At 42.8% G+C, this 14,224-nt stretch overlaps 1 protein-coding gene across 3 annotated transcripts; it reads right to left on the minus strand.

The window, feature by feature from the left end:
• Positions 1-7,347: 7,347 nt before the first annotated feature.
• Positions 7,348-11,823, minus strand: LOC123728187 (uncharacterized). Of its 3 annotated transcripts, XM_082963044.1 has the most exons (3): positions 11,712-11,823; positions 8,597-11,594; positions 7,348-8,453 (listed from the first exon to the last, which is right to left on the minus strand). In XM_082963044.1, exon 2 carries the CDS (start codon positions 11,165-11,167, stop codon positions 9,878-9,880), a length of 1,290 nt encoding a protein of 429 aa, XP_082819170.1. In that variant the 5' UTR covers positions 11,168-11,594; positions 11,712-11,823; the 3' UTR covers positions 7,348-8,453; positions 8,597-9,877. The 3 variants fall into 3 exon arrangements, with proteins under 3 accessions (XP_082819170.1, XP_045555315.2, XP_082819169.1); XM_045699359.2 differs by having other exon boundaries at positions 7,348-11,594; XM_082963043.1 differs by lacking the exon at positions 11,712-11,823 and having other exon boundaries at positions 8,597-11,702.
• Positions 11,824-14,224: the final 2,401 nt, after the last annotated feature.

The raw sequence follows: 14,224 nt of genomic DNA on the forward strand, positions 1-14,224 counted from the left end.
AACAGATGTATTATGTATAGTAAGGATCAGGGAGCAGCACAGATGTATTATGTATAGTAAGGATCAGGGAACAGAACAGATGTATTATGTATAGTAAGGATCAGGGAGCAGAACAGATGTATTATGTATAGTAAGGATCAGGGAACAGAACAGATGTATTATGTATAGTAAGGATCAGAGAGCAGCAGAGATGTATTAGGTATAGTAAGGATCAGAACAGATGTATTATGTATTGTAAGGATCAGGGAACAGAACAGATGTATTAAGTATAGTAAGGATCAGGGAACAGAACAGATGTATTATGAATAGTAAGGATCAGGGAGCAGAACAGATGTATTATGTATAGTAATTATCAGGGAGCAGAACAGATGTATTATGTATTATGATAAGAACAGATGTATTATGTATAGTAAGGATCAGGGAGCAGCAGAGATGTATTAGGTATAGTAAGGATCAGAACAGATGTATTATGTATAGTAAGGATCAGGGAACAGAACAGATGTATTAAGTATAGTAAGGATCAGGGAACAGAACAGATGTATTATGTATAGTAAGGATCAGGGAACAGAACAGATGTATTATGCATAGTAAGGATCAGGGAGCAGAACAGATGTATTATGTATAGTAAGGATCAGGGAGCAGCAGAGATGTATTATGTATAGTAAGGATCAGGGAGCAGAACAGATGTATTATGTATAGTAAGGATCAGGGAGCAGCAGAGATGTATTATGTATAGTAAGGATAGGTGAGCAGAACAGATGTATTATGCATAGTAAGGATCAGGGAGCAGAACAGATGTATTATGTATAGTAAGGATCAGGGAGCAGCAGAGATGTATTATGTATAGTAAGGATCAGGGAGCAGAACAGATGTATTATGTATAGTAAGGATCAGGGAGCAGCAGAGATGTATTATGTATAGTAAGGATCAGGGAGCAGAACAGATGTATTATGTATAGTAAGGATCAGGGAACAGAACAGATGTATTATGTATAGTAAGGAACAGGGAGCAAAACAGATTTATTAAGTATAGTAATGATCAGGGAACAGAACAGATGTATTATGTATAGTAAGGATCAGGGAGCAGAACAGATGTATTATGTATAGTAAGGATCAGGGAGCAGAACAGATGTATTATGTACAGTAAGGATCAGGGAGCAGAACAGATGTATTATGTATAGTAAGGATCAGGGAGCAGCACAGATGTATTATGTATAGTAAAGATCAAGGAGCACAACAGATGTATTATGTATAGTAAGGATCAGGGAACAGAACAGATGTATTATGAATAGTAAGGATCAGGGAGCAGAACAGATGTATTATGTATAGTAATTATCAGGGAGCAGAACAGATGTATTATGTATTATGATAAGAACAGATGTATTATGTATAGTAAGGATCAGGGAGCAGCACAGATGTATTATGTATAGTAAGGATCAGGGAACAGAACAGATGTATTATGTATAGTAAGGATCAGGGAGCAGAACAGATGTATTATGTATAGTAAGGATCAGTGAGCAGCACAGATGTATTATGTATAGTAAGGATCAGGGAACAGAACAGATGTATTATGTATAGTAAGGATCAGAGAGCAGCAGAGATGTATTAGGTATAGTAAGGATCAGAACAGATGTATTATGTATTGTAAGGATCAGGGAACAGAACAGATGTATTAAGTATAGTAAGGATCAGGGAACAGAACAGATGTATTATGTATAGTAAGGATAAGGGAGCAGCACAGATGTATTATGTATAGTAAAGATCAAGGAGCAGAACAGATGTATTATGTATAGTAAGGATCAGGGAACAGAACAGATGTATTATGAATAGTAAGGATCAGGGAGCAGAACAGATGTATTATGTATAGTAATTATCAGGGAGCAGAACAGATGTATTATGTATTATGATAAGAACAGATGTATTATGTATAGTAAGGATCAGGGAGCAGCAGAGATGTATTAGGTATAGTAAGGATCAGAACAGATGTATTATGTATAGTAAGGATCAGGGAACAGAACAGATCTATTAGGTATAGTAAGGATCAGAACAGATGTATTATGTATAGTAAGGATCAGGGAAGAGAACAGATGTATTAAGTATAGTAAGGATCAGGGAACAGAACAGATGTATTATGTATAGTAAGGATCAGGGAGCAGAACAGATGTATTATGTATAGTAAGGATCAGGGAGCAGCACAGATATATTATGTATAGTAAGGATCAGGGAACAGAACAGATGTATTATGTATAGTAAGGATCAGGGAGCAGAACAGATGTATTATGTATAGTAAGGATCAGGGAACAGAACATATGTATTATGAAAAGTAAGGATCAGGGAGCAGAAAAGATGTATTATGTATAGTAATTATCAGGGAGCAGAACAGATGTATTATGTATTATGATAAGAACAGATGTATTATGTATTGTAAGGATCAGGGTGCAGCACAGATGTATTATGTATAGTAAGGATCAGGGAACAGAACAGATGTATTATGTATAGTAAGGATCAGGGAGCAGAACAGATGTATTATGTATAGTAAGGATCAGGGAGCAGAACAGATGTATTATGTATAGTAAGGATCAGGGAACAGAACAGATGTATTATGTATAGTAAGGATCAGGGAGCAGCAGAGATGTATTAGGTATAGTAAGGATCAGAACAGATGTATTATGTATAGTAAGGATCAGGGAACAGAACAGATGTATTAAGTATAGTAAGGATCAGGGAACAGAACAGATGTATTATGTATAGTAAGGATCAGGGAGCAGAACAGATGTATTATGTATAGTAAGGATCAGGGAGCAGAACAGATGTATTATGTATAGTAAGGATCAGGGAACAGAACAGATGTATTATGTGTAGTAAGGATCAGGGAGCAGAACAGATGTATTATGTATAGTAAGGATCAGGGAGCAGAAATGATGTATTATGTATAGTAAGGATCAGGGAACAGAACAGATGTATGATGTATAGTAAGGATCAAGGAGCAGAACAGATGTATTATGTATAGTAAGGATCAGGGAACAGAACAGATGTATTATGTATAGTAAGGATCAAGGAGCAGAACAGATGTATGATGTATAGTAAGGATCTGGGAACAGAACAGATGTATTATGTATAGTAAGGATCAGGGAGCAGCACAGATGTATTATGTATAGTAAGGATCAATGACCAGAACAGATGTATTATGTATAGTAAGGATCAGGGAAGAGAACAGATTCATTATGTATAGTAAGGATCAGGGAGAAGAACAGATGTATTATGTATAGTAAGGATCAGGGAGCAGAACAGATGTATTATGTATAGTAAGGATCAGGGAGCAACAGAGATGTATTATGTATAGTAAGGATCAGGGAGCAGAACAGATGTATTATGTATAGTAAGGATCAGGGAGCAGAACAGATGTATTATGTATAGTAAGGATCAGGGAACAGAACAGATGTATTATGTATAGTAAGGATCAGGGAACAGAACAGATGTATTATGTATCGTAAGGATCAGGGAACAGAACAGATGTATTATGTATAGTAAGGATCAGGGAGAAGAACAGATGTATTATGTATAGTAAGGATCAGGGAGCAGCACGGGTGTATTATGTATAGTAAGGATCAGGGAGCAGAACAGATGTATTATGTATAGTAAGGATCAGGGAGCAGAACAGATGTATTATGTATAGTAAGGATCAGGGAGCAGCACAGATGTATTAAGTATAGTAAGGATCAGGGAACAGAACAGATGTATTATGTATAGTAATGATCAGGGAGCAGCAGAGATGAATTATGTATAGTAAGGATCAGGGAACAGAACAGATGTATTATGTATAGTAAGGATCAGGGTGCAGAACAGATACAGTTCATCAGCTAACTGAAATGTTCAACTTGGTGAGCGTTGTATTAAGAGAAGTGTGTCACACACTGTCCTGCTACTATACGTGTTTCACACACACACACACACACATCGTTCATCACCCCCACCACACACACGCATACACACACACAACGTGCCGCGGACCCACCACACACACACACACCACATATATTGACCTATATTCACCACAACACACACTCTCATCAGAAAGCGCCAGGAGAGTTAACTAACAACAAGAGGGGGAGTAGATGGCAGAGTCTGAATGCACCGACGCACCGAGGCCTAAGGTCTAATGCAAAACGAATGTTATGATGCCAAATAATTCATGATCCGGGATGGCCACATTACAACCCATCACTTGATTGGAGCTTGTTTCTGTATGTTCCGTCTCCTCACTCTCCTGTTATAATGGACAGAATGTCTTATTCACTTCACTCTCCTGTTATAATGGACAGAATGTCTTATTCACTTCACTCTCCTGTTATAATGGACAGAATGTCTTATTCACTTCACTCTCCTGTTATAATGGACAGAATGTCTTATTCACTTCACTCTCCTGTTATAATGGACAGAATGTCTTATTCACTTCACTCTCCTGTTATAATGGACAGAATGTCTTATTCACTTCACTCTCCTGTTATAATGGACAGAATGTCTTATTCACTTCACTCTCCTGTTATAATGGACAGAATGTCTTATTCACTTCACTCTCCTGTTATAATGGACAGAATGTCTTATTTACTTCACTCTCCTGTTATAATGGACATAATGTCTTATTTGGAATAACAAGAAAATAATTATCTCTCTCTCTCTCTCTCTCTCTCTCTCTCTCTCTCTCGCTCTGCTCTGCTCTGCTCTGCTCTGCATTCTCATTAAATATAGCTTCCGTATCATTAAAACACTAAATATATGTCTACTGTTAGGGAAATAAATGGGTGTTGCTGCCCTATGGCTATTTACCCATTCTGGCTAAATACTTTATAAAGGGAGAGAACAAACAGGGTGGAGGAACCCAAAGGAGGGAGGTGCTCTGTGTCTAGGGTCCTAACCCACAGGGAGACAAAGGATGGAGATACTGTGTGTCTGGGGTCCTAACCCACAGGGAGACAAAGGATGGAGATACTGCGTGTCTGGGGTCCTAACCCACAGGGAGACAAAGGAGGGAGGTGCTCTGTGTCTGGGGTCCTAACCCACAGGGAGACAATAGAGGGAGGTGTCTTGGGTCCAAACCCACAGGGAGACAATAGAGGGAGGTGTCTGGGGTCCTAACCCACAGGGAGACAAAGGAGGGAGGTGCTGTGTGTCTGGGGTCCTAACCCACAGGGAGACAAAGGAGGGAGGTGCTGTGTGTCTGGGGTCCTAATTCACAGGGGAGACAAAGGAGGGAGGTGCTGTGTGTCTGGGGTCCTAACCCACAGGGAGACAAAGGAGGGAGTTGCTGTGTGTCTGGGGTCTTAATTCACAGGGGAGACAAAGGAGGGAGGTGCTGTGTGTCTGGGGTCCTAACCCACAGGGGAATGCTGTCATTGTGACAGTGACCAGGGCCTCGCCACACATAGGGCCACAGTGGGATTGAAGAGTGTGAAGATAAGAGGGTGTGTGTGTGTGCGCGCATGCATGTGTGTGTGTGTGCATGACCTTGTGTTTGTGCAAGTGCGAGAGAACATAGTTTTTGAGTGGGTGGTCAATATGTGTCATAAACTATGACAAATAAAAGTACAAATAATGGAACCAATACTTCCAAAACATCTCTACCACATCCAAGACTCAAGACTCAGATTAATCCACACACACACACCACACACACACACACACACACACACACACACACACACACACACACACACACACACACACACACACACACACACGAACTGTCACCTCTTTCTGGCCTCCACCAGAGAACAGTTGATTACAGAGAGACAGTAAAACCTTCAGTAAAACTGAAGAGAATAAAACTTTATAGGGAAATCATTTCCCATAGTACCGTAACGGTTCCTCGTTAGACAATAACTACAGATCATGTCAAGGCCAGTCATGTGCTGACATAACACTTCAACATGGAGATGAATGATGGACATTTACTGTACATTTAAATTACACTTAAAAGCCTATGATTAAACAGGGCAGACAGACAGACAGACAGACAGACAGACAGACAGACAGACAGACAGACAGACAGACAGACAGACAGACAGACAGGCAGGCAGACAGACAGACAGACAGACAGACAGACAGGCAGGCAGGCAGGCAGGCAGGCAGGCAGACAGACAGGCAGGCAGGAAGGAAGGCAGGCAGGCAGGCAGACAGACAGACAGACAGACAGACAGACAGACAGACAGACAGACAGACAGACAGACAGACAGACAGACAGACAGACAGACAGACAGACAGACAGACAGACAGACAGGTAAACCAGTAAATGAATGTGATTCTACAGAGGTAAAGGGTGATGTTTAGTGAGTTGACGTTGAGCTGACGGTGTCAGAAGACACTATATTGTCACTGCTTTATCTGAGTAGATTAGAACAGGAATGTATGAGGAGCCACAGTAGTAAAGCACATCAAATGGGCCCTCCCAGTGGCATCAATATGTTGCTGGGGGTTTAACCATCTATACTTAAAGCTACAATCTGCAGCTTGTGTTTCAGCCAACAGCTGCTTCCCTGCCACTACTGAGATGAGGAACCGGACTGGGACAATTCATACAAGTAGCTAGATAAGGAGTGTCAAACTCATTTTGCACCGCGGGCCGCATTCAGTCCTCACCGAAGTCCCAAGGGCCTCACTTTAAATAGATTATATTATAAATGGATTATATATCCTCGCAGTCAAAATGTATCAAAACATTGTCCTCTATACATCACTCCCTGACTTTCTAGCTTTGACTGTTACATAGAAATAGCTGCTAGATGCAAAGACTGACAGTCCATGAGTTTGTCAGTGTTCAGGAAGGGGACCTACTTCCATAATGTCAAGCATCTAGTGGAGTCACAGCACACTGTCCTGTACAGATCAATGGTGTTTAGTAGAAATAATCCACATGATGACTCCATCCACTGTTCATCATGTGATCACATAAAGAGGAACTGCAAACATCAAGGCACCACAGATGCCACTTTCCCAGGATCACGTCAGCAACAAGTCCTTGGATGAAGAGCACGGCTATTTCACTTTCATGTGATTTTTATGTGATCTAAACTAGTACAAAGGATAGTAATAGACTCTGATCAGTAAGCCTTATGTGGTTTTACTATGGTAATAAAAAGTGAACAGATCTTGTTTGTCACCCTGCTTGTAAATAGTGAGGTCTTTTCATGTTAGTAAAAGAGAGTTGTTGTTGGGGGGGACAGAAATGGTTGTGTTCTCTCTTACAGTTTTTCCTCGATAGTTTAAACACATTTTCTGAAAGCATGCCTCATATTCTCAGAACTCTACACACAAATCAAAAAACACACACACAATGGGCAAAACCCCTCAATTCTCCAGCAAAATGAAACTTTACATTCAAAACAATGTTATTTCTTATCAAAATGGTATTTTGTTTTCAAATGACACACACAAACCATCATATGAATAGACATTTATAAGAACCAGTTGAACACTGATGTGCTCAATGTAAAACACTATGATGAATGGAAAACACTTCTTCTCCATTCATCATAATGACTTAGGCCTTTTTTTGGTTCAGTGTTGTCATTACTACAGACAGTACATACATAAGTGTGTTGTAAAATATTTGACAATATTGTTTTTATACTCAGAACACACAAATACACGGTAACAAATATATTTTCTTTTTCCCACAAAAACAATGTACACATCCCATTCCCAACCAACACAAAGTTGCACATACAGTGGTCTACATACAAAACAGAAGAATTTAATGTATACAGTTACAGTAAAAAAATAACAAATAAAAATTTTCTAAAACTATGCTGCATCCTCTCTTCTGTCTGGCCACAGCACCTCATCCACATCACAAGCAATGTTTTCCCTGGCCAAGCAGCGGGGGAAATATGGCCTAGCATGGCGATTCCAGCCATGAAAAGCATCAGCTGCTATATCTCCACATGCGTCTTCCATAGCTTGGAGAAGAGGTATACACGTTTGTGGATTTCGGTCATACACTTTCCATCTCCAGGCAGAAAAAAATGTCTCAATAGGATTGAGGACTGGAGAATATGGAGGGAGATAAACAACTAAAACGCGTGGCTGGGCAGTGAACCAGTTACGAACCAGAGCAGCCCTGTGGAAACTTACGTTGTCCCAAATGACAACGTACCTGAGCTGCTCTGGGCCATCTACCTGATCTGGTGGAATGAGTGTGTTGTGTAGGGTGTCCAGGAATGTGATCAGATGGGCGGTGTTGTAGGGGCCAAGGGTAGCATGGTGATGGATGACGCCGTGGTGGGTAATCGCTGCACACATTGTGATGTTCCCTCCGCGCTGGCCAGGGACTTGAACAATGGCACACTGGCCGATGATATTCCTTCCCCTCTTTCATCTTTTTGTGAGGTTGAATCCAACCTCATCAATGAAGATGAACTGGTGCTCCACTGCAGCCACCTCTAGCTCAAGGACTCTCTGAAACACACATGACAATATCAGAAATAGACATGGAGTGGTCACTATTGTGAAGCACAATCATTATGATTACAATACTGAAATATGTATAATTTATACAGTGTTGAGAGTATGCATCAATTGTGGGATTGTATAGGACTCACTTGCACATAGTTATATCGCAATTCTTTGACTCATTCTGAATTGCGTTCAAATGGCACCCTGTAGACCTCCAGTGTTGATAAGCTTACCCTATCAATATTTTGAAGTATCTCATTGTTTTCTATTATTTTTCTTTGTATTTGCCGTAATGTTATGGCGTTATTTTCTAGGACCATGTTGATGATTTCAGTTTCCTGTTCAGGAGACAGAACACGTTCCCGACCACCTTGTGTTGGTAATCTTTCAGTTCTGCCAAACAAATAGTCAAATACTGTAAATACAAAGTAGGAATACATTTCCCAAATACTTGAAACATACTTTATTTTTACAGTCCTACAGAACAGTCCACAGGCAATACTGTACTACTGTACTCATTGAGTACTGTATTGATATGCAGTACTGCAATTTTCTAGTGAGAGTAGATTTCTTACCTATTCTCATTTCGGAATGTCCGGATGATGGATGCTACAGTGTACCTGCTCAAATTTGGCTGTACTCTTTGCCCAGCCTCCCTCATTGTTAGACCATGGTTGACCACATGATCAACCAAAGTGGCTCGGATCTCATCAGAGATTACGGTCCTTGGCCTTCCTCGTCCTCGTCCGTGTCCTCCCCGTCCTCCTCCTCTTACTCTCACTCCTCTGGCTCTGCCTCTGTTTCCAATGTTGGCATCCATCGCTCCAAAACAGAAGAGCTCACCTGTTGCCCTTTTATGCTAAAGCTCTGATTGCTAATTGTAAAACTGTGTGATGGGTGTTTACCCATGTGATGAGTCAGTGTGCATATTTGAATGGCAGTGTGTTCATTGTGAAAACAAGAGATTTTCTGCATGAAAATTGTGCCAAATGCAAAGAATTGTGTGTAGTGTTTTGAAAAAAGTGTGTTTTAGAACTGCAATTTGAGTGTAAAGCAGGACTTGTGCTTGTAGTTTAGCAGAATTGGTTCAGGGGGTTGGTGCATGAGTTACATGTTGTGGTCATTGTGTCTCAAGTACCAGTATTTGTGTGTAAACAATTGAGAAAAACTGTAATGAGCCAACCGACCACTATGCTACTGGACGCTATTGCTTCAACCGCTAACACTCATTCCACCCCCCTCCCAAACTTCTGACCTACCCTCTTAGCTGACATACCCCCTATTTGACACATAGTGCCAGATGGTCGGGGCTTACACTTTTGGGACTACTCCATTGACCCCAGTGTGCAAAATTATTTGAAAGAAAAACAAGTAGGCCTACTGTTTTGAACCCAGGACTGCTATGCACTTAACACTGTCGCCAGTCTCTACACACTCCGTCCATTTGAGGTTGGTACACTGGCCCGGCAGACTGACGGTCTGAGCAGGGTGCAGTACTGGCAGGCAGACTGACAGTCTGAGCAGAGGGCAGTGCTGGCAGGCAGACTGACGGTCTGAGCAGGGGACAGTAGGCAGACTGACGGTCTGAGCAGGGTGCAGTAGGCAGACTGACGGTCTGAGCAGGGGACAGTAGGCAGACTGACGGTCTGAGCAGAGGGCAGTGCTGGCAGGCAGACTGATGGTCTGAGCAGGGGACAGTACTGGCAGGCAGACTGACGGTCTGAGCAGGGGACAGTACTGGCAGGCAGACTGACGGTCTGAGCAGGGGACAGTGCTGGCAGGCAGACTGATGGTCTGAGCAGGGGACAGTAGGCAGACTGACGGTCTGAGCAGGGGACAGTACTGGCAGGCAGACTGACAGTCTGAGCAGAGGGCAGTGCTGGCAGGCAGACTGATGGTCTGAGCAGGGGACAGTACTGGCAGGCAGACTGACGGTCTGAGCAGGGGACAGTACTGGCAGGCAGACTGACGGTCTGAGCAGGGGACAGTACTGGCAGGCAGACTGACGGTCTGAGCAGGGGACAGTACTGGCAGGCAGACTGACGGTCTGAGCAGGGGACAGTAGGCAGACTGACAGTCTGAGCAGGGGGCAGTACTGGCAGGCAGACTGACGGTCTGAGCAGGGGACAGTAGGCAGACTGACGGTCTGAGCAGGGGACAGTAGGCAGACTGACGGTCTGAGCAGGGGACAGTAGGCAGACTGACGGTCTGAGCAGGGGACAGTAGGCAGACTGACGGTCTGAGCAGGGGACAGTAGGCAGACTGACAGTCTGATCAGGGGACAGTAGGCAGACTGACAGTCTGAGCAGGGGGCAGTACTGGCAGGGAGACTGATGGTCTGAGCAGGGGACAGTACTGGCAGGGAGACTGATGGTCTGAGCAGGGGACAGTAGGCAGACTGACAGTCTGAGCAGGGGGCAGTACTGGCAGGCAGATTGACGGTCTGAGCAGGGGACAGTAGGCAGACTGACGGTCTGAGCAGGGGACAGTAGGCAGACTGATGGTCTGAGCAGGGGACAGTAGGCAGACTGACAGTCTGAGCAGGGGGCAGTACTGGCAGGGAGACTGATGGTCTGAGCAGGGGGCAGTACTGGCAGGGAGACTGATGGTCTGAGCAGGGGACAGTAGGCAGACTGACGGTCTGAGCAGAGGGCAGTAGGCAGACTGACAGTCTGAGCAGGGGGCAGTACTGGCAGGGAGACTGACGGTCTGAGCATTCAGTTAGTATGGTGTAGATTGTAGAAGGATGACACATTCAGTTACCTTGGTGTAGATTGTAGAAGGATGACACATTCAGTTACCTTGGTGTAGATTGTAGAAGGATGACACATTCAGTTACTATGGTGTAGATTGTAGAAGGATGACACATTCAGTTACCTTGGTGTAGATTGTAGAAGGATGACACATTCAGTTACCTTGGTGTAGATTGTAGAAAGATGACACATTCAGTTAGCTATGGTGTAGATTGTAGAAGGATGACACATTCAGTCACTATGGTGTAGATTGTAGAAGGATGACACATTCAGTTACCTTGGTGTAGATTGTAGAAGGATGACACATTCAGTTACTATGGTGTAGATTGTAGAAGGATGACACATTCAGTCACTATGGTGTAGATTGTAGAAGGATGACGCATTCAGTTACCTTGGTGTAGATTGTAGAAGGATGACACATTCAGTTAGTATGGTGTAGATTGTAGAAGGATGACACATTCAGTTAGTATGGTGTAGATTGTAGAAGGGTACAGAAGTGTTCACTCACAGTGAGGATGTCGTTCTCTCTCTAAGTGTAGTTCTGGTTGAGGAGGATCCAGTGCATGAAGCCTGTAGGGGGCCGCTAGCTCTGTCCTTATCCAGACTCTACTGCCCCCTGTTGGGAGACTATAGAATGGCAACTCGCTAGTGACAGTAAATACTTTAGTGACAGTTGAATAACAGTTGAATACTCCTGACCAGGGTTCAAATACTATTTGAACATTAAAGTGAAACTGACAATGATGGAAAACCTTGGCCTGTATTCACAAAGAGTCTCAGGGTAGGACTGCTGATCTAGGATCAGACGTCACTTTAGGATCATCATTAAAGAATAAGATGATATAAACAGAGGGGTCCTGATCCTAGATCAGCACTGCTACTCTGAGACTCTGATCTGTGAATATGGTCCATTGAATTTATCTGCAGAGTACACAGAGGTCACTAGATTAAGTAGGCCTACTATTCACATTGATATTGTCAAACACACAGTTCTCTGTAAGAATATATTTGACACAGGAATATGTTTAAAGGGAGAAAACTGCCTTCAACTGAAATGTGTCTTCCGCATTTAACCCAAATCTTCTGAATCAGAGAGGTGCAGGGGCTGCCTTAATCAGCAGCACCCAGGGAACAATGGGTTAACGGCCTTGCTCAGGAGAAGAACAACAGATGTTTGACTTGTCAGCTCAGGGATTTGATCCAGCAACCTTTCAGTTACTGGCCCAACACTATAACCACTAGGCTACCTGCCATTTACCCATTATGCTGATGAATATCTCTACTGTGTGAATATTTCTACTCTCTCTTTGTGGTTTGGAGTATAAACATTAAGTATACAAACTGTTTCCTAATGCATCTGGCATCCATTGGTTTAAGATAAGACATTTCTTCAGAGGTCTTAAAAGAGTTTTGTTGTATAGACTCACAGGGAGAACTACTTCCCCTGTACCAGCCAGGACATTTATAACAGTAATGTCTGATGCTGCATTACAACACATTAGAAACTGGGCCCTGAATGCTGATTGGTTGACAGCCATGGTAAATAAGACGTATACCACAGGTATGACAAAACATTTATTTTTACTGCTCTAATTACGTTGGTAACCAGTTTATAATAGTAATAAGGCACCTCTTGGGTTTGTGGTATATGGCCAATATACCACGGCTAAGGGCTGTGTCCAGGCACTCCGCGTTGCGTCTTGCCTAAGAACAGCCCTTAGCCATGGTATATTGGCCATATACCACACCCTCGTGCCTTATTGCTTAATTATAGGACACACACACACAGTCACACACAAACACAGTCACGCAAACACAAACACAGTCTCACACACACACACACAGTCACGCACACACAGTCATACACATACTGTCACATACTGTCATGCACATACTGTCACATACAGTCATACACATACACGCATACACATACTGTCACGCTCACGCACACACTCACACACAGTGAAAACTCATCCAGGTAGCCTAGCGGTTAAGAGTGCTGGGACAGTAACGGAAAGGTCGCTGGTTCAAATCCCCGAGCCGACTAGGTGTAAAATCTGTAGATGTGCCCTTGAGCAAGGCACTGTTACCTAATTGCTCCTGTAAGTCCCTCTGGATCAGAGAGTCTGCTAAATGACCAACATGTAACTTCAGATCATCAAAGAGAGTAAGAGGCCTAGTATGATAAAAGAATGATTGTGGGAAGTAGATGGAAAGAGTGGTAGAGAGGATAAGAAGGACACATGTGTTCTTGATTTCCTCTGTAAACAGAGTGGAGGGCAGACATAATCAATGAGGAACTCCTTGTTGTAAATATGGTCCTCTGATGACCTAAACACTGTGGAAGCTTGAGGTTCTCCACACATATCAGAGGTGGTTAGTCTCAACGGGAGAAGAGGGCTGGGCAGATCTACCAATAAAGACCTGTGATTATAACATAAACACACTGGGACAGGAGTAGGGAGGTCTGAAGGACTATTGTTACCTGAGCTACAACAGACTGTGTGTGTGTGTGTGTGTGTGTGTGTGTGTGTGTGTGTGTGTGTGTGTGTGTGTGTGTGTGTGTGTGTAAGGAGGGTATGCATTTTTGCAGGATGTGTTTGCCTTTGACCGTATTCTTTGAGTAAGCAGGGGAATAGGTCGGGGTAAAGGATGACTGTAAAACGCACTTGACCTTTTTTAACTTTCTAGACCAACCATCAACACTACTCATTCAGCCAACAAACAATTCAGGCCTATTTTTCTTTCAACTATCTTTGGCTCTAACATTGAAAAACATTGAGAAACAACCTACTGTGCCCTGGAGAAAGATAACCACACGAGGACCAGAACCACACGCAAGGCCAGTAGTGGTCAGTGTGCTCAACCACGCCTCTGCAAATGTTTGTCTAAACCATTCATTTCTGGTATTGTACTTTGTGAAGGAGCTTATTTATTTTCCAAAGGAATGCCCCTGTCTAAAAATAGCCCAAAGTGAAAGGAAGGGAAATCAGAGATTTGTAAAGTAATGACATAGTTGAG

Source organism: Salmo salar, chromosome 16, assembly GCF_965601325.2.
Source record: "Salmo salar chromosome 16, fSalSal1, whole genome shotgun sequence".
Lineage (NCBI taxonomy): Eukaryota > Metazoa > Chordata > Actinopteri > Salmoniformes > Salmonidae > Salmo > Salmo salar.